The sequence below is a fragment of the Alternaria incomplexa genome (genome assembly GCF_024043165.1).
Source record: "Alternaria incomplexa strain BMP 0042 chromosome Unknown scaffold_7, whole genome shotgun sequence".
Taxonomy (NCBI): Eukaryota; Fungi; Ascomycota; class Dothideomycetes; order Pleosporales; family Pleosporaceae; genus Alternaria; species Alternaria incomplexa.
Window position 1 is genome coordinate 79,528 of NW_026249856.1, and position 17,991 is coordinate 97,518.

At 53.9% G+C, this 17,991-nt stretch overlaps 6 protein-coding genes across 6 annotated transcripts; 3 read left to right on the forward strand and 3 right to left on the reverse strand.

Moving 5' to 3' along the window:
• Positions 1-1,729: 1,729 nt before the first annotated feature.
• Positions 1,730-3,223, forward strand: J4E90_005206 (uncharacterized protein; the record flags this gene model as incomplete). Its single annotated transcript, XM_051434762.1, has 5 exons — positions 1,730-1,756; positions 1,809-2,112; positions 2,168-2,389; positions 2,439-2,759; positions 2,808-3,223. The coding sequence occupies 5 exons, from the start codon at positions 1,730-1,732 to the stop codon at positions 3,221-3,223; spliced, it is 1,290 nt and encodes a 429-aa protein (XP_051290786.1).
• A 1,384-nt stretch (positions 3,224-4,607) lies between these two features.
• J4E90_005207 (uncharacterized protein) lies at positions 4,608-6,470 on the forward strand (the record flags this gene model as incomplete). The annotated part of the gene is made up of 1 exon (XM_051434763.1): positions 4,608-6,470. The coding sequence occupies one exon, from the start codon at positions 4,608-4,610 to the stop codon at positions 6,468-6,470; it is 1,863 nt and encodes a 620-aa protein (XP_051290787.1).
• Positions 6,471-7,180: 710 nt separating this feature from the next.
• Positions 7,181-8,896, reverse strand: J4E90_005208 (uncharacterized protein; the record flags this gene model as incomplete). The annotated part of the gene is made up of 2 exons (XM_051434764.1): positions 7,181-8,678; positions 8,733-8,896. The coding sequence occupies 2 exons, from the start codon at positions 8,894-8,896 to the stop codon at positions 7,181-7,183; spliced, it is 1,662 nt and encodes a 553-aa protein (XP_051290788.1).
• Positions 8,897-10,847: 1,951 nt separating this feature from the next.
• On the forward strand, positions 10,848-12,757 carry J4E90_005209 (uncharacterized protein; the record flags this gene model as incomplete). The annotated part of the gene is made up of 3 exons (XM_051434765.1): positions 10,848-11,004; positions 11,092-11,364; positions 11,421-12,757. 3 exons carry the CDS (start codon positions 10,848-10,850, stop codon positions 12,755-12,757), a joined length of 1,767 nt encoding a protein of 588 aa, XP_051290789.1.
• A 100-nt stretch (positions 12,758-12,857) lies between these two features.
• J4E90_005210 (uncharacterized protein) lies at positions 12,858-14,084 on the reverse strand (the record flags this gene model as incomplete). The annotated part of the gene is made up of 1 exon (XM_051434766.1): positions 12,858-14,084. The coding sequence occupies one exon, from the start codon at positions 14,082-14,084 to the stop codon at positions 12,858-12,860; it is 1,227 nt and encodes a 408-aa protein (XP_051290790.1).
• A 1,143-nt stretch (positions 14,085-15,227) lies between these two features.
• On the reverse strand, positions 15,228-17,089 carry J4E90_005211 (uncharacterized protein; the record flags this gene model as incomplete). The annotated part of the gene is made up of 2 exons (XM_051434767.1): positions 15,228-16,631; positions 16,682-17,089. 2 exons carry the CDS (start codon positions 17,087-17,089, stop codon positions 15,228-15,230), a joined length of 1,812 nt encoding a protein of 603 aa, XP_051290791.1.
• Between the last annotated feature and the right edge of the window lie 902 nt (positions 17,090-17,991).

Genomic DNA, 17,991 nt, shown 5'->3' on the forward strand with positions numbered 1-17,991 from the left:
ACCCAACGATAGTGCAGAGATAGTGTTCTGTTGTACGACGACACCTCAACGTAACACAGCTCTTAGTAACACACTTCATCTTCTCTTACAATCGTTCCAGTGCAGATATGCCTGTGCGGGTAGGTAACAGCAAATGCAGAAAACTATATACCCTGCATTCCCAATAAAGCATGTAACAGCATAAGCCTTCGGCCTCGACTGCTCGAAGATGTCTCTTCTTTTTGTATGTCCAGGTCGTTCCCGCCGGAACCATCGGCACTCTGGACCTAGAGTTCCTTTCAGCTCTTTCACCCATTCTTTCTCAGTGTAGAACATGTCGCGTTCTCCGTCTAAGCATCCATACCTCGTGTATCCCGGCTGAACCGAGCTGTGGACTTGTCCCGGACGCCTGGTGGCTATCGCAAAGTACACTTTCGCACCCCGTTCCTCGGCTGCAACAATCCAAGAACGCATTATTTGACAGATCTTGTGTATTTTCCGTGCCACACAAGGTATGGCTCTGGCTTTGAAGATGGAGATGCCTAGCTCGGTGCGGAAGGTGATGTCGAGTCGGAAGTTTGGGGCCCAGCGGCAGTCCGAAAGGGCTTTCAAATCGGATGCGAGTGTTTTGACGCTCACAGAGTCGTAGCCTCCCTTATCCAATGATCCCTTGATAGTTAAATTAGGAAGCTTCGCATCGCGTGGGGTACGTCCCGCTCCGAACATGTCCGCGCTGAGAAATTCTGGGAGCTTGGTCGGCGTACTGATCTTGAAGTGCGGGTACTTTTCGTAGAGTATGTCGATAATTTCCGCTGCGAAAGGTGGGTAAAAGAGCGAAACCCAGGGCGGCCTCCAACGCTTAGGTGAGCCGTTCTCTTCCCGGTCTAATCTGTCATCCCCATAAAAGCGGCCGTGGAATTCCTTGAATTCTTTGAATTCATCACGGAACTGCTGGACGTAGATTGTTTCTCGATAGTCTTGCATGAGAATACTAGATAAGATCATGTCGCGTATCTCGCGTGGCAGGCGCGTATACGCGGCTTTGGTGATGCTGTGCAGCCTGCGCATTGTCAGTAGTTGTTGGTGAGGGCGGCTCCATGAGCACATACTCATGATAATATTGTGTCACTTTTGCATTGGCTGACATATTGAAGCAGGATATGAATGTGACATGAAAGACAGTAGTAGCTCAAGAGACTTCGAAAGACAAAGGAGGTAGCCATGGTGCTGCGACACGGTACGCGGCGAGAGTGGCTGGATGCCTAATCGGTGGCGCAGCAATGCAAGACCGGCAGCGATGGCCGGTCAGAAGTATAGAATGCAGGCATTGTAACTGCTTTCCGAGCTAATCGAGAGCAGCGACTGTCTTTGCGAATACCAGCATAGGAGTTCTTGTTGACATGGTATCCAATGTCAGCTACGACAGGTGGCCTATCGAGTTTTTGAGTATACAGCTGGATGGAAGATGCGACAATTGAATATCGAACATGACTGAGAAAGAATCGGAGTGGTGACTTCAAAGAGGTTTTCTCGATGCACACTTGGGATGGGAGCGGAGGTCTGTAGGAATAGCTTGGTCGAGTTGATGGTGCCCCACTTGGCGCGAAACGTCATCAGTGGCAGTGGAACATTCCAAGCCACGAGCCACTGCGCGGCATTCACGAGCCCAGAGCTTCAACAACCGCGACTGCCTTCTACAATCACCAACAAGTCGTACGCCACTCTCCTTATACACAGAACAATAGCCAATATGTCTGAGAAGACTAGCACGGAAAAGGTAAGCGAAAAAAGAGACGAATGAGGATGGGAGCCCCCACTAATAGCTGCAGCCTCCAGAGAGCCCAACTACGGCGCGTGAGCTCGACTTCGACGATGACAACGATGCACCGGCAGCTTCGACCCAAGACAACGCTACTTCACCCTCACCAGCCTCCAAGTCTCCCAAGCCTGGCGTGCGCTTCAACGAGGAGGCCACCGAGATCCCACCCCAGAAGCCCCCGCGACCAGTTGACCCCCAGGTGCAGGCGCAGAACACGCTGATTGAGGCTTTCCCCGACGTCGACCCCAATGTCGTCAAGGCGGTCCTGGTGGCCAGCGGAGGCAAGGTCGAGCCTGCCTTCAACGCACTGCTGAGTACGTGGCTGCCTATTTGGTTTATGGTTGTGAGGGGTATAGCTAACCAGCGCAGGCATGTCGGATCCCAACTTCAAGGCCGAGGAGGCTCCTCCGCCCCAACCGCCGCGCCCGCAGCCCCGTAGTCAGCTCGAGCAGGACGAGATATATGCGCGACAACTGGCTCAGCACTACCAAAGTCAAGGCGGTCCAGAGGGCCAGGGTGGTTACGCATCGCGTGGCCAGGGGCAGCGACAACGGCCTGGTGAGCCCGAGCGGGAGCACAGCTTCTTCGATGGTACGATCACGCGACGTCAACACCTGTGCAGCTACTAATATTGAGCCAGACGACCTCCCCGAGATCCGCAAGAATATCGAGCAGGGCTTCGAGGAAACAAAGCAAACCGTCACAAAGTGGATCAGCAACTTCACCAAGAAGCTCGACAGCGGTGAGATGGAAGAGTACGACAGATACGGCAACGTCCAGTACACGGGAAGGCAACCACCGCCACAGCAGAGGCAGAACTTTGGTCCATCGCAGTCAGACCAGATGCATGGCATTCGCAAGTCAGCGGAGCAGCGACGGTCGGCAGACCACAACCGCTACGATGCTGACAACCGAGTCATTGGCGACGACTTCGCAAAGCTCGAGTTGAGAGACAACGAGGGTAGGCTGGAAGCACCACGCACGTGCAATAGCTGCTAACAACTTACAGGCCCTGGCCCGCGATCGTCAAGTCGCCCGCACGCCAACCCCGACCTCTTCAAGCCCACGCCCGTATCTCCGCCCCAGAGCGGACCCGTTGACGAGGTCGATGCGCTGTACCGCAACCCATCACCGAACAACCAGGGCAGCCAGGGTAAATCGAGCGGCAAGAAATGGCAGCCTCTCACCTCAGTCGCACCAAACCCAGAGCCCGATGACCACGACCCCTTTAGCCTTGGTGACAGCGACGATGAGGAGAAGGACGTCAAGAAGCAGGACACAAACCCTGAAGATACCGAGCGGCTAAAGAACGCTGCTCAAAATAGCGAGGGCCCAGCCTCCGGCAAGCTCAAGCCTGCGGAACGAAGTGGCAGCGTCAGTCAGAAGGACGCTACCATGGAGGCATTATTGAAGGAGGCCAAATAAGAAGCCACCTTACATTGCCTGATGGCTATGGGATGCGCAATACATCCTGAGCATGGAAGCTTGGCATTCCCGTTGTCCGCTGCGAATTAGTAGGTAGGATGAGAATTAACTTCACTTGTTCTATCGACCACAAGTGCTTACTGCAGTAACTTTCCTAGTCATGTTTTTGCACACACACCTATCGCTCTCAGAAAAAACTGCTGTTTCCCTCTATTGTATCTCAACATCAGGAGATCTGGTGAGGTGGGAATTCTGTCCTTTGTTTGGCCAGATCAAGATCTGTGGCGGACCGAGATGCGTCTATGCGAACGCCTCCTCTGATACGATCCTTCCGCCGTGCGCGAAAGTTCCCCAGGAGTTGCGCGCACCCACTCACGTGTGTACCAAGCTGAGGTAAGCGTTCGTGTTATGCCGGGTTCATGGGTTCAGAGGTCAGATACACCGCCCCTGGATTCGCGACATGAGTGCTAGATGTTGTCAGGTGCATTGCGACATTCTCTGTTGGTACATTGCCTTCAGCCATGGGGCGTCGGGTCACAATGTTTTGTGCTGGGCTGATCACGTTGATCCATCCAAGGTGTTTGACTGTACCAAGCGACCTTCCCTCAGCCCTACCGCCAGCAGTCAACCCAGCTGCGACTAACCATCACAGGCAGTCCCCGGAGTTGGAGTTGATTAGATTCCGTCAGCCAGGTTTCCATATGAACAGTATTGCTGTTGGACATCATTCGTATCGAGTTCGGGTCCAAAACACTGCCACCGGAGGCTTCCGTCGCACATGTCATAGCCCAATGGTACGTCAACAGGCACCAGAGTCACAGCATACACTCTGGGATATATACTGCTTAGCAATAACTATGGCGATTTTAAGCTTCGTAACATGAATGCATTGGCTGAGAGACTTGAGAGGCTGGATCACGGACCCCCTTGTCAGCTGAAATGTACGTCAGATCTGACCACCAACCGCTCACAGCAGCCAAACTCAGCCTCTCCGCAGCGCGTCGGTAAGCAACTTCACTCGTCACAAGTAGTTCGCGCTAAGTGTAATCCTCCCGCCAGTGGCTGCATGGCGCGAGAACTTCATTGACTCTTGGCAGTATCTCTACTCCACGACAATGGTCCTTCGCATCGGTTTGTAACGGCGTGGCTCAGAGTCTGCCTTCTCGTCTGCCTGAATGTAGCCAGGTTCCTATCGTGGAGGGTGTTCACCTGATGGTCAGCTGGGTTATTTTGGGAGAAGAAGAAAATAACCCAGGTATGGACAGATCTCGCGGGCGATGAGAGGGCCTGGGGTCATTGGGTATAAAGTATCAAGGCTCATGTCGCATTCATCATAACTACAACTTCCCCAATTTCCATATCCTCCTACACCAACATATTCATCATGGCGACCTTCATTCCCGTTAAGCTTCCACAGAACGTTGAAGACGAGGCCGACAACCAGAACTACATCCTCTACTGGAACCATGTCGGCTTGGATCTCAACCGCGTTACACACACCTTCGATGGCCCCCAAACTGGACCCCCAATCTCCGCCAGAGCTCTAGGCATGCTTCAGCTGGCTGTACACGACACCTACTTCGTCATCAAGCCTTCTCCCAACTTCAAGACTTTCCTATCCCTTGACGCCGAAGACGAGAAGTACCGCCTGCCCGATCCAGCTAGCGCAGACAATGCTCAGCAGGCGGTAGCAGGAGCAGCTTTCACGATGCTGTCCATGCTGTACATGAGGCCTGCTGTGACCCCTGTTCCCGCTTCCATTGCCAACAGCACCTACGATCAGCTCGAGTACATCATCCAGCAGTCGATAACCAACGCACCAGAGCCCGTCGATCCGGCTTCGCCTAGTTTCACCTTCGGTAAGGCAGTAGCTATGAAATTCTTCGACCTGCTTTTCCACCCAGAAGGTGCCAGTCAGCAAGGCTATCATCCCACAGTCGGTCCTTACAAGTTCGACGATGAGCCCACCCACCCTGTTGACCTCGTCCCCCAGGATGCCAACGACCCCAATGGTCCAAAGGTCCCCAGACGCCAATACCACGGTCCCTTCTATGGCACGAGGGCCAAGCGCTTCGCGACTCAGAGCGAGCACATCCTTGCTGACCCACCAGCCATCCGCTCCATGTCTGACGAGCAGGCGGAATACGATGATGCTCTTCGTGAAGTCTACACCATGGGCGGAGCACCTGCCCTCAACTCCACCAAGCGCACTCCTCACCAGACCGTCCAGGGAATGACGTGGGCCTATGACGGCTCAAAGTTGATCGGCACCCCACCCAGACTGTACAACCAGATCATCCGCAAGATCGCAGTTCGATACAAGAAGGATCCCCAGTCCCTGACCAGCGAAGCCAACAACGCTGACTTTGCTCGTCTCCTCGCGCTGGTCAACGTAGCCTTGGCCGATGCAGGCGTCTTCTCCTGGAAGGAGAAGTGGGAATTTGAGTTCTGGCGCCCACTCTCTGGTGTCCGCGACGACATCCTTCGTGACCCTACACGTGTAGACCGCGGCGACCCATTCTGGCTTACACTCGGCGCCCCAGCTACAAACTCAGATGCCCTTCCCTTCAAGCCGCCTTTCCCCGCCTACCCCTCTGGACACGCCACCTTCGGCGGTGCCGCCTTCCAGATGGTACGCAGGTACTACAACGGCCGCATCGGAAGCTGGCAGGACGACGCGCCGGACAACATCGCCATCGACTTTGTATCCGACGAACTCAACGGCATCAGCCGTGATCTCCGCCAACCCTACATGCTCGAACGCGAGATCACCGATCAACCCGGTACCGTGCGCACCCGTGTCCCCCGCCAGTTCTCTTCGTGCTGGGAGATGATGTTTGAAAACGCCATCTCGCGCATCTTCCTCGGTGTGCACTGGCGCTTCGACGCTGCGGCCGCAAAGGACATCTTGGTGCCTACCACGAAGAAAGACATGTACGCCGTCGATGAGGCGGGCGCGGCTCTGTTCAAGAACCCAGAGGACATCAGGTACAAGACTAGAGGCACGAGGCAGGGCATCGAGGGCGACTACCCCATTGGTGGTGTGCCTCTGGGGATGGAGATTGCGAATGAGATCTTCGCCAACGGACTCAAGCCTACGCCACCGAACTTGCAGCCTATGGTGCCGCAGATGCCGCAGCCGCCGCAGGATCAAAACCCGGTGCCAGAGGAACCGCCCAGGAATAGAGAGGGGTTGGCAGAGGCGAAGAATGAGGATCAGGTTCCTATGATGGATGTGGAGCCCTAGATAGAGACATGTGAGTGCGTAAAGATTGTGAGCGTTCTCGTTAGTTCAGAACTTCAGTCCTATCCTGTATGGCACAATAGTATCGGAGATTGATGTAGATTGCAAAATACACATATTGTTTTACTATCATGGTGGTGCTGCACCGGTTGCTCAAAGCTTGATGCCGTGAGAGAAGAGAGGAGGCTGGGACGTGTAGACGGCCCTGCCTGGAGGACTCTGATAGGCTGCACAGGGCCGATCCTGGCCCTATCTGCCAAGACTGCTGCGATCTACAGATGCTGCAGAACCTTCCCAATCTGGTAGCTAGCCCTACCTGACCAATCAGCTTCCAGCCCACGGGGACAGCAGACCCACAGAGCCCTCCCCGCCGTGATCAACAGCTTTTGTAAAACTTTCCCAATCGGGTATCTAGCCCTGTCGGGCCAATCAAGTCCTGTTCCACGGGAGCAGCGACCCACAGTGCCCTCTCCACCGCAGTCCACGGTTTTTGCAAAGATTTCCTGATTGAGTAGCTGGCCCCACAGACAGAGCCCTGGTTGGTCCGGCAGGGACAGAGCCCTTCCTGCTGTGACTGATGCAGTCCTTCCCAAAGTCATGCCAGTTCGCGTGAACAAGAAATATCAGACTCCTGTCCTTCAGATCTCTCTATTTAGACGAGTTCCTTGCATCGTGCGCATGGGCGCGCAGACTACCCATCATCCGACCAAATGCTATGTTCTATTTCTCATAGCAGTGGGATGTTTCCGCCACGCTGCGAGCGTCGCCAGGAGGGCCACACCGCTGATAACTGCGCAAGCCACAAGAGTCTCGTTGAAAGCATCTGAGTATGTCTGGCGAATAGCGAAAACTTTGTTGGGAGGAAGGGTCCGCATAGACTCAGCAAGTGACTCCAACTGCGCGCCCTCTACAATCAGCGAGTCGAGAAGCTCTTGACGCTCTTTAATGCCCAGGATAGCTGTTGACGCGGCAATACCAACGCTACCCCCTAGCACACGCACTTGCGCCATCAGGCCTTGTGCGACTGCGGTGTCGCGTGGCTCCGATTCAATGCCAGCTAGTAGAGTCGAATTGCTGACTGTCAATCCGAAGCCCAATCCGACAAAAACCTGTAGACCATAGGCTCGAGCTTGCGGGGCGAAAGTGTTATCGAGTGTAGACAAGGTTGCGGTTCCAATAAGCATAAGGGCAGCACCAATGACATTGACCGCAAACGTGTTATTCTTCTTACTCGACGCCGCACCAGCGAGAGTCGATCCGATGGCAGAAGACCCAAGCATAGGCAGCAAAGCGACACCAGATCCAAGAGCACTCTTCCCGTTGACGACCTGGAAGCGCGTTGGCAGCGAGTATATGATGACGAAGTAGGGGAAGCCTATCAACAACGTCGTAGCGAGTGCAGACATGTAGACCCTGTTCTTGGCTAGTCGCATTGGGAAGAGTGCAGCAATCGCGTCAGGCCAACGTCTTGCAATAAACCACTCCCAAGTGAAGAGTGCGGCAAAGCAGAGCACACCAACGATGAGCGGAGCAACGAAGAGGGCAGACGACCAGATGGAGCTGTTCATGAGGACGTGGATGCCGGCTTGCTGGAACGCAATGACAAAGGGCACGGAAGCAGCGACTAAGAGAAGGAAGCCTAGGAAGTCGACCTGTTTGAATCTGCGACGACTGACGCCGTGGATGAGGGCGTCGTTGGACCAAACCAGTACGAAAAGAATCAACGGAATGATTCCGATCGGGGCATTGATCCAGAAAATCCACCGCCAGGATGTGTAGCTGGTGATGACACCGCCCAGCACTGGCCCCAAGATTCCCGACATCGCAATGATGGCTCCTGCCATAGCGCCCAGCATACCAATTACGCGCGGCGGGCTGATCTCGCCCAGTATGACGAAGCCCACTGAATACAAGCCCGAGCCACCGACTCCCTGTAGCGCACGCATAGCGATGAGCTGTTCGAGGGATTGAGCGAAGCCACAGCCGACTGAAAAGGCGAGAAAGATGATATAGGCGGCGAGGTAGGCGTTGCGGCGACCGACTACATCGGAGAGGCTTGCGAAGATGGCGGTGCAGCCAATGTAGGCAAGTGTGTAGGACAAGGCAATCCAATTCACCTTGGATAAGGACTGGAAGTCGACCCCGATTGTGTATATGGCAGTTGCAATAATGGATGTGTCCAGAAACGAGAGGAATAGGCCAATGCAGATACTAGGCAGTGCGCATTAGCTAGATGAACATGCTGAGATTTTGCGGTACCTTTACCTGATATACAAGCAGACCAACTTCCATGTTGCAATTCCAGGCGCTGTATTAGGACTGGGGGTGGTCTCGGGTCCAATAGTCGACTGAGCCCGCTTTTCTTCATCTTCGGTGATGTTGAGTGGTTCCAGAGCCATTGGCGTCCTGGAGGGTTTCTCGACGTTCATTTTGGTGTGTCTTGGTAGTTTGCGACGAAGCTGTTGTGGAGGAAGTAGTCGCGTGGACGGTGAACTAGGCGAGCTTTCTGTTTACGTTCCTCGACGTGGAAGGGGGACAAAGGTCAGGCGCGAACTAGCACGGGATAACCAAACGCAGAAGTGACGATACATCCGCCCCTCTTATGCCATTCACTCCACCATATTCCCTTCCCGATTCTCTATTTTGGTGCGTGAAGCGACTCGAGGAGAACGCATTCTGTGCCGCGTGGTAGCATTGCTGCGCCGACGCCGAGGTATGTTAACGATGCTTACGGCCGTTGTCGTCTGGATGAGAGATCTTGCAAAATCGTCATTTACCCGCAGCCGATTTGGCCAAAGTTGGGGCGTACGCCTTGCATTCAACGTTTTCCCGTGCGTCGCTTACAGCTTCCTAACTGGCTCCTTACTGTCGCACAGCTTACATTGTAGCAACCATGAAAAGCAACTAATGCGCCAGTAATATTTTGGTGGTCAGAGAGGTGACGCTTGCATGTCTAATTCGATCCGGCTCGCTCAAGTTTCCAGATTCCTACAAAAGCGTTTTGGCGGGGTAGCGATGGTGGTGATTTGTTGTTCGGACTCCGAAATGGTTCGACTTGTCAACGCGCGCGCCAGGACGAAGCACATCACAGCGTCTCGACAATTTACTGTGCGAGCCAGCATTGCTTTTCCGGTAGATACGAACATTCCTGTACGCTCAAAAACGTCTGGTAGCGGACTTTCAGGCCGTACGAATGGAGAGACTGTGTATTGTTCGCGCGCTTTAGTCATCAACGCTGTTCTTCCCGCCTCCACTTCAGAAAATGGTATAACTCTTTGTCCGTCGGCATGACTCTTTTCCATTCGGGCTCAACATCATCCTTAATTTCAATGCCTCTCAATCGATCGCGATAGAAGATGCGATAGCTGTCAAGCGCATACGCGCCCATACCCGGCAGGTGCGCGATCTCCCAACCTTCTCTTTCATCGTCAGGCCCCAACACTTCTCCTGGCTTGACATCTGCACCACATCCACGGTCAGGATAATGTAACCTCCTGTACCTTCTCTCTTTACTTGGAGGAGCGGAAAGCCAGGCTTCAGCCAGTGCTATAAGGCGGGCCGCTCGAATCCGGTGGAGGCCTATGGGCTGCAACATTGTTGTCAGATCTTCGAGAGATGCGGTGGAGAGCTCATTTGGCGTTGGATAGGCTACGAGTAAACTGAAAAGCACTGGACGTGCCATTTGGCCCCGAGTCTGGTTCCATAGGATTGCTTGGACTACCAATGCATACAAGCTGTCGCAAACACGCTCTTGAATGAGGCCATACTTTGCAGGCTGGAGCTCAAAAGGAAAACCTGAGGGTGTTGCGATGACGACTGGGTGGTCTTCGGTATCTACCCGGGTGGGCGTCCTTGCTGAAGGCTTGCGTGTTTTAGGTGCGGCATTGATCTTTCGCTTCGCTCGTGGAGTGTCAGAAGTCGTTCGACGGCTTCGCAAAGTAACTGCCATAGTCAAGCATCAGATTTAATGTTTGTAAGAAGACCACTGAGCAGTCAGACATGCATCTCAACCGGCATACTTCTGGGAACCAGAGGCTCTGTGCGTGAAGCTTGCAGCCGGTTCCATGACGCTAATAGAAAGTCAATGATGCAACGCGTCATTGAAACACGGCGTCCAGCTAGATGGGCCTATCCTGACACTGAACGGAACATGCTTTATCATTTTTGTAGGGTGTTTCAAAAGAATAAAGAAGTCCTTGTCGAAACGCAGCTTCCCAGCGTAGAAGAAGAAGAATGAGGCTCCTGGCATGATAAGCCTCGTTCTTGGAAGCCGCCCCACCACCCGCGACCCACTCGGCAAGAGCCCGGCACCCATCGGAATCGTCAAACAGTCAGCGCTCTATCCAATGTGACTCTCGAAAACCCTAACAACAAACAAACATGTCTTTTAATGACGATCTCGACGATGACGACACGCTCGTATCCAGCCCGCGCATCAAATACGAAGGCGAAGACACGAGCCCTACTACCGATCGCGAATTGAAGGCTTGGTATGCGTACCCAATCGCAGCTGAAGTCTTCGCTGTAGTCGCAGTCGGTACGTCATAGCCTTCTCTTCCACCCTGCCCACGCAACCACCACCATACACATGTATCGATTTTCGCGTCTTACTTACGAATTCAAGGCGCATTCCTCCCAGTAATCCTCGAGCAACTCGCACGAGAAAATGGCGTCTTCTTCTCCGATCACTCAAAACCATGTGTCGACCATACCGCATCCGGAAAACTCCGGATACGCGACGATGCAGACCAGAAAGCCGGAGGAGACTCTGAGCAATGCATGGTGAGATACTTGGGGAGGGACATGTCGACGAGTAGTTTCGCCATGTACACGTTCTCTACGGCAGTATTACTTCAAGCAGTGGTCTTGATATGTTTCAGTTCTTTCGCCGATCATGGTAAGCCATCGTAGTCGATATCTCACATATTTGGCTAGGACTAACATATTACTAAGGCCCATACCGCAAGAAGATGCTCATGTTCACATCGTACATGGGCTCACTAGCCAGCTGTCTTTTCATCTTCATCTCACCATCACTATACTACCTCGCTCCCATTCTAGTCATCGTCGGAGTTTCGAGTTTAGGCTGTTCATTCGTCCTGCTAAACGCATTCTTACCACTGCTTGTCGCCAATCATCCAGATAACAATACGCTTGGGAAACCGTCATCTTCCGACTCCGCCTCAGATGTCGAATTGGAGTCCTTGAACCCGGCCAATGGACCGTCTTCCACTCACGCCCGCTTCGATCCAGATCGGCTGAAGCGGGATCTAGAAAGAAGCGCGCAAATCTCTAGTAAAGGCGTGGGATATGGTTACATGTCCGCCGTCTTCGTCCAGATCTTGAGTATACTAATCATAGTTCTCTTCAACAGAACGGCTCTGTCGAAAACGTCGCCCAGTCTCTCGATCCGTATGATTCTGCTAATGGTCGGTCTATGGTGGGCTATATTCTCCATCCCAACACTATTATGGCTACGTCCAAGACCAGGTCCACCACTACCCACACAGACTACGCAGAGCTTTGCCGGAGGAAAGTCATCGTCAAGGATAAGAACGTTTTTGTTCTACACATCCTTCTCCTTGCGCAGCTTCTACGGCACACTTCGGAGAGCCATAAAGCTACGCCAGACGCTCCTTTTCCTAATATCGTGGTTCCTACTGTCGGATGCCGTGGCGACCATCTCTGGAACGGCTGTCCTCTTCGCGCGCACTGAGTTACACATGGGCACCATTGCCATCGCGCTACTGTCCATCACATCTATCGGATCTGGCATCGTAGGCGCGTTTGCATGGCCGCATGTGCAACGGCGCTTCGCACTACAGCCAAAGACTGTACTACTGTGTTGTGTAGCGGGCATGGAGATCATCCCTCTCTATGGCTTACTCGGATACATACCCATGTTCAAGAGCTTGGGGTTCATCGGTCTGCAGAAAGCATGGGAGATCTACCCCATTGCAGTCATTCATGGGATAGTTATGGGTGGAATCTCTTCTTATGCGCGATCCGTCTACGCTCCTTTGATACCTGAGGGCAGTGAAGCAGCGTTCTTTGCGCTGTATGCTGTTACGGATAAAGGTAGCAGTGCATTCGGCCCAGCTCTTGTCGGGTTCATCGTTGACCAGGCGGCCACGATACGCCCGGCGTTCATCTTCCTGGCGGTCCTGGTGGTGTTGCCGGCACCGTTACTGTGGCGGTTGGATGTGGAAAAGGGGAGAGAAGATGCGCGCGCGATGGCAGACGGAGATGCCCAGGGACGGGGAACGTACGAGAGGGTCCGTGAAGAGTAACGAGCTGACTACTGAAGTCGGTGGGTATGATATTCATGTTCCGTAGTTGCTAGTACGCCGCCCAATGCTGTCAACGCCAAAATGATAATGATCACACGCTTTAAGCCCGCTCTTCCATCTTCGGGCGCTTACTGTCCCGGTCGTGATCGTCGCCGAACCTCTTCCTCTCGCCAAGTGGCTTCGCGTTTGCGCCAGAAGGGCCCTCTCTATCCCGATCTCTTCCGCCATAAGCATCAGGTCTGAATCTCTCGTCGACACCGAAATCGCCCTTGTCTCTCCGCGGCCGGTCATCACCGAAGTCACCCCATTTGCCGGTATCTTCGGTCTTCATGTCCCTATAGCGTGTCCGACCCTTTTTGCCCAGTTTTGTCATGTCTCTGATCTGCATGTACTCGGGAAGAATCTCGCGATTCGTCTCGTCTTCGAAGCGCGCATTCATGAAGTTCCTTCGGTCCACACCCAGTTCCTTCAGCTCGTCTGTGAAGAAGGCGCCCTTGTGGAAGTACTTCTGCATGTACTGCATTTGCCCACGATCGCCCTTTTCTTCTTGTTGTTTTTCGATGAAGGCGCGGTCTTCGGCTTCGCGTTCGGCGGCGGATAAGTTGCGGCGGCGCTCGATCTCTGCGCGCTCTGCTTCGGCTTCTTCGATCGCGAGACGTTCGCGCTTAATGCGCTTGAGCTCGCGCAGCTTCCAGGCAGCATATTCGGCGTCGGGGTCTACACCGTCTGTGTCGTCGATGGCGTTGATGTCGGCGTCTTCCACGTCGTCATCCCAGTCTTTCTTGCCCGCCGCCTTCTCGGCTATGCGCTGCTCGACCTGCTCTTGTACAAGCGCTCTGTTTTGCTCCTGCCGCCGCGCTTCCTCTTCTGCCGCTATCTCCTCTGCTGATTTGACAGGTGCGACTTTGTTCCGCTCGTTCTTCTTCAGAAACACTGGGCGCAGTAGTTTCTTCGGTGCCTCTTCTTCGCTACTTGACTCCTCCTCAGAAGACTCTTCTTCACTGCCGCTGCCGCTTTCACTCCCGCTGCCATCTTCGCCGCCCTCCTCTTCCTCGCTTTCTGTTTCGAACTCGTCTTCTAGCGCCTTGCGCTCCGCCTCGGATTTCTGCCGCGATGCAAGTTTTGCTTTGAGCGCCGACTTGGGAAACGACGATGCGATGGGTGCGGGCTTTGGTTTCGCAAAAGGTTTTGGCTTTGGCTGTTCCTCCTCCGACTCTGATTCTGAGCTTGAGCGTTCTTCGGGTTCAGGTGCAGCTGTGGGTTTGCCGGCGAATTGGCGCGTTCGCACTGGCTGCGCGGTGAGTTTTTTGGATTTCGGTGGCGGCATAGTTACGGTTTGCAGAGGTGGGATGGAGTATAGAGGAAATGTGCAAACCTAGAGTGAACCGCGAACGCGCTGCCGCGGCTCTTGCAAGCGGCTTGGCGCGCGTAAGGCTGTACGACGCACTTCGTACCGTGCCAAGTTTCCCAAAATCACTTTGTAGGCAACAACCGACATGTGAAAAAGTCTACAAACAACTACAAACACTTTGCGCCCTCCTCATAAACATGATTTCTTGATTACTCTCTCTCAAGTCCGTTGGTTGCGTTGTTATGAATTTATGCGCAAATAGACGTTGTGCTTTGCCTTCCTAATATGCTACACACACATCTCCCTCCCACTGAGATCCCCCACCCAGCAAATGATCGTCAACCTACGCAGCTTTTAGGAATGAATTTATCGGTTCTATGCCATAGACTTGTACTTCGTCTTCGATTCTGTTAACAAATAGACCTAGATATCCAGGGAAGGGTGTATATATACCCGGACTTCATGCACCTAGCTTGAGCATGATAATATTTACCAGGTTGTATACCTGGATAGCATATGAACGTCCACTCGGACTATCTCATATCCAACTCATGAACCTATACCCATTCAAAGCATAACCCAGTCAAATACAACGGTTTTACGTGGATCTAAAGCCTTGCAGGAATGATAAGTGTCCCCACAGTTGCCAGCAGCCGTCATGTGAACCACAACAGAAGAGGATTAACAATGTCATGTCGCTGAATTGCACTGTGAGAAATGTATGATGTAAGAGTGAGGTAGTTGTACTTTATTTTGGATTATACACCATTTGAGGGTTTGCTATTCTAATGCATTGGTGCTTAGCACACAATAATCCTTGGACTCGGGCCTACGCAAGTCGGGCTCTCGGAACGCCATCATATCAAGCCCTGGAACACGAACACATAAAGTGTCGATCAGGCAAAAGACTACATATACAATAACGCCTGTTGATGCAGTGGTAATGTAAAGAAAGTGCTGATCAAATCTATTGATCAATGAGATGCTCACCGAAAGAACCACCCAATGCAATGCACGCTCGAACGCAGCAAATATCATGTCCTCTGGACTAAAGGATGGGCAATCCATGTAAGCCCAGAAAATTCGTAAAGTTGTTACACGAAGGTAATGAGTGGCCGTTCACCTGAACACAGGTTGTTGGGGAACAGGAAGTTGGTTGAACTGGTTGGTCTCAGGCCATGCACTCCGGTCCATGTATGGTAGGAGGCCAGAACGACGGTCAGTCATCGGTTGACCCAGAGGCTGATACTGCATTTGGTCGTATCTGATGTTCCTCGCAGGGTTGTGAATGGACGTCTGGGGTGGAGGCACAAGTAGTGTCTGCACGGTACGAACCGGTCGATAGGGAGACTGGCGCTGATTAAGGAAATGGGATGGCGATAATTGTCTCGAGCCCGTTGCCGGGAAGGCGCCTACTGGAGAGGAACCTGCAGACTGTGGGTAAGGACTAATTTGACGAGACTGATCGGTAGAGGGCGTGTAGTTGTGGGCGTAAGGCGGTGGGGCCGACGATGTTGGTGTGCTAGTCGGTTGCTGCCATTGGACGGGCGGGGGGTACACCATGGCCATGGAGCGGCCACCGGGAACTGGTAGCGGAAGGTCTGACCAGTTCTTCATTTGGGTCGGCGGCATCTGCTGAGGTGGAGGTATCGAAAGACTTGGCAGAGGGGGTAAGCGATTCACGGATGGTGGTGGCTCGAATGACCTATTGACAGGCGTCTGCAGGGTCGGAATCGGAGGCGCATTGCTGTAGGGGCCAGGTGCAAATCCATGGGCCTGTCGCTTCATTGGGGGCTCGATACTGTAATCAGCGCTGCGTTTGCGTTGAATGGGTCCGAGTTCCGGAAGGGCGCCGATCGGGGATACCGTGGCCGACGTGGCCTGTGGTTGCAAAAGCGGGGTATTGGAGAATGCCATGTGGCTCGGGGAGTACATCATCGTAGTCGGTGGTGACGTCTGCTGCTGGGTTGGTGGTGAAGGAACAAAGTTCTGCGGGAGGCCTAGCATGTTCTGAGGACCGACTGGGCTTACAGCACCGGAGGCCGGAATCTTGGATGCTCGATCGAAGAAGGTTCCGAACTTGCCCAGAATACCGTGCCACTCGTTCCACTTCTCCTTTGATGTGAATAGACTGTATCGCATGTTGCTGAGGAATTCGACCTCCATGATGTGCACCTCCTGAACCGAAATACCCGAGACCTCGGCCCATGTCTTGTTCGTGTACGTGTTGTCGTCGAGGAACTTGTTGCCGAGCATGAGAGCTACAGTCAGTAGACGGTATTCGCTGCCAGGTTTTCCCTTGACTGTGGGGTTGGTCTGCTTGAGCCTGTAGATGAAAAGCAGTGCCAAGAGAATGACATTTTGGGCAACCTGTGTGGTCGTCAAGATGGTTGCTACCCACTTCCTGAAACCAGTTGTAGGATGTGCGTCGGGAACGAGCGGCTGCATGGGCTGGCGTGGCGAGGCGGTATCAAGTACTTGCTTGAGCGTGGCCGAGCTCTCGAACCAGAAGAGGCATGTCACCTGGATGGATCGTTAGTGGATCCCGGTGAGATGATGGGGCCTGGAATTACCTCTGCTGCTAATTGAGGAAGACCCTCTTGTGGCGTGCTGATGGTCGGTGGAATCTTGAGGTTTGGTGATATGGTGTACTTCTTCCTCGGTGTCTGAGCCATCTCTTGTGCCTGCGGTTGTTGCCTTGGCGGGCTGGGACTTCTGGGAGCTGCTGCTGATCTGGAGTTGCCGATTGCAGGCAGTTGGTAGCCGTACTGATGCCCTGCACCTTGGTTCGGCGGTAGTGAGACCACCCTCACTGCTGAGCCGGGAAGTTCTGGAGGTGTGAGGGGAGCTCGGGGGGCTTGCTCATAGCTGTGAGAGAGACTGGGGTAGGGAAGGTGCATCGTGGCGTCGAGCTTGGAGGAGCTGCGAGGTGCCGTGGCATACAGGTTGAAGGGAGGCTCCCGCGGCAGGGCGTGAGGCATTGGGCGAGGGAGCTGTAGCTCGAGCATGTGGACGGCAAGAGGATGGAGACGGTGAGGTGAGGTGAGGTGGTGAAAGGCGGCGAGGTCAATGTGAGCAGGCGGTCATGTCCAGCAACTATTGTTTGCACGCTATCCTCTTCACTCAACCTTGGTTTGGCAGGAGGATGTCGACGACGGAGAGGTTGGCCTGTGGACGGGGAGCAGGAGCTAGGCCAATCAAAGCCAGGCTATATCCGGGACACGGCAACGACGCTTGCAACTAGACTTGTAGGAGGAGAGGGTTTGGCAAAGGAGAGTGCAGAGGGACACAATAAAGAGACGTCAGGCCCGGTGAGCGTCCTGGCCGTGTGGTGCTATACCGGGAGCGGCTTGGTGTTGGGTGTGGGTAATGGTGGTGAGTGATTGTGACTGTAGGGAGGCGGATTGTCGGGGGCCCGCACGCTGGCATGGCAGACATGGCTTGGGGCCGTTGGATTTGAATAAAACATAGGTAATTCACACACACGGAGTCGTGAAGGCTCGGAAGGTTCCAGGCAGGAGCGAGCAGGGTAGGAGGAACGCCCCAAGAGGCTGATCCAGGACCCAGAAGGAGAAGCCGCGCTCTGACATCAACCGCGCCTGGAAGGAGCTAGGGGCGCACGGCCGCCAGCACAAAGCAACCGCGACCGGGGGTTCGCCGCGAGGGCAGGAGCGACCGACGCGACTAGCAGCCAAGCCGCGCGGGCTAATTACTGCTACTACAACAAGTCCAGCACGAGCGTCGTGAATAATCCATCCCTGCGCCAAACCACCCCAGCACCAGCTGCGCCGCGCGATACAGCCTCAGCACTCCCGCGCGCGCTGATTGGGCGGCAGCCCCTCAGGCGATGCATGGTGCGCGTCCAGAGGGGCTTCAGCCATGA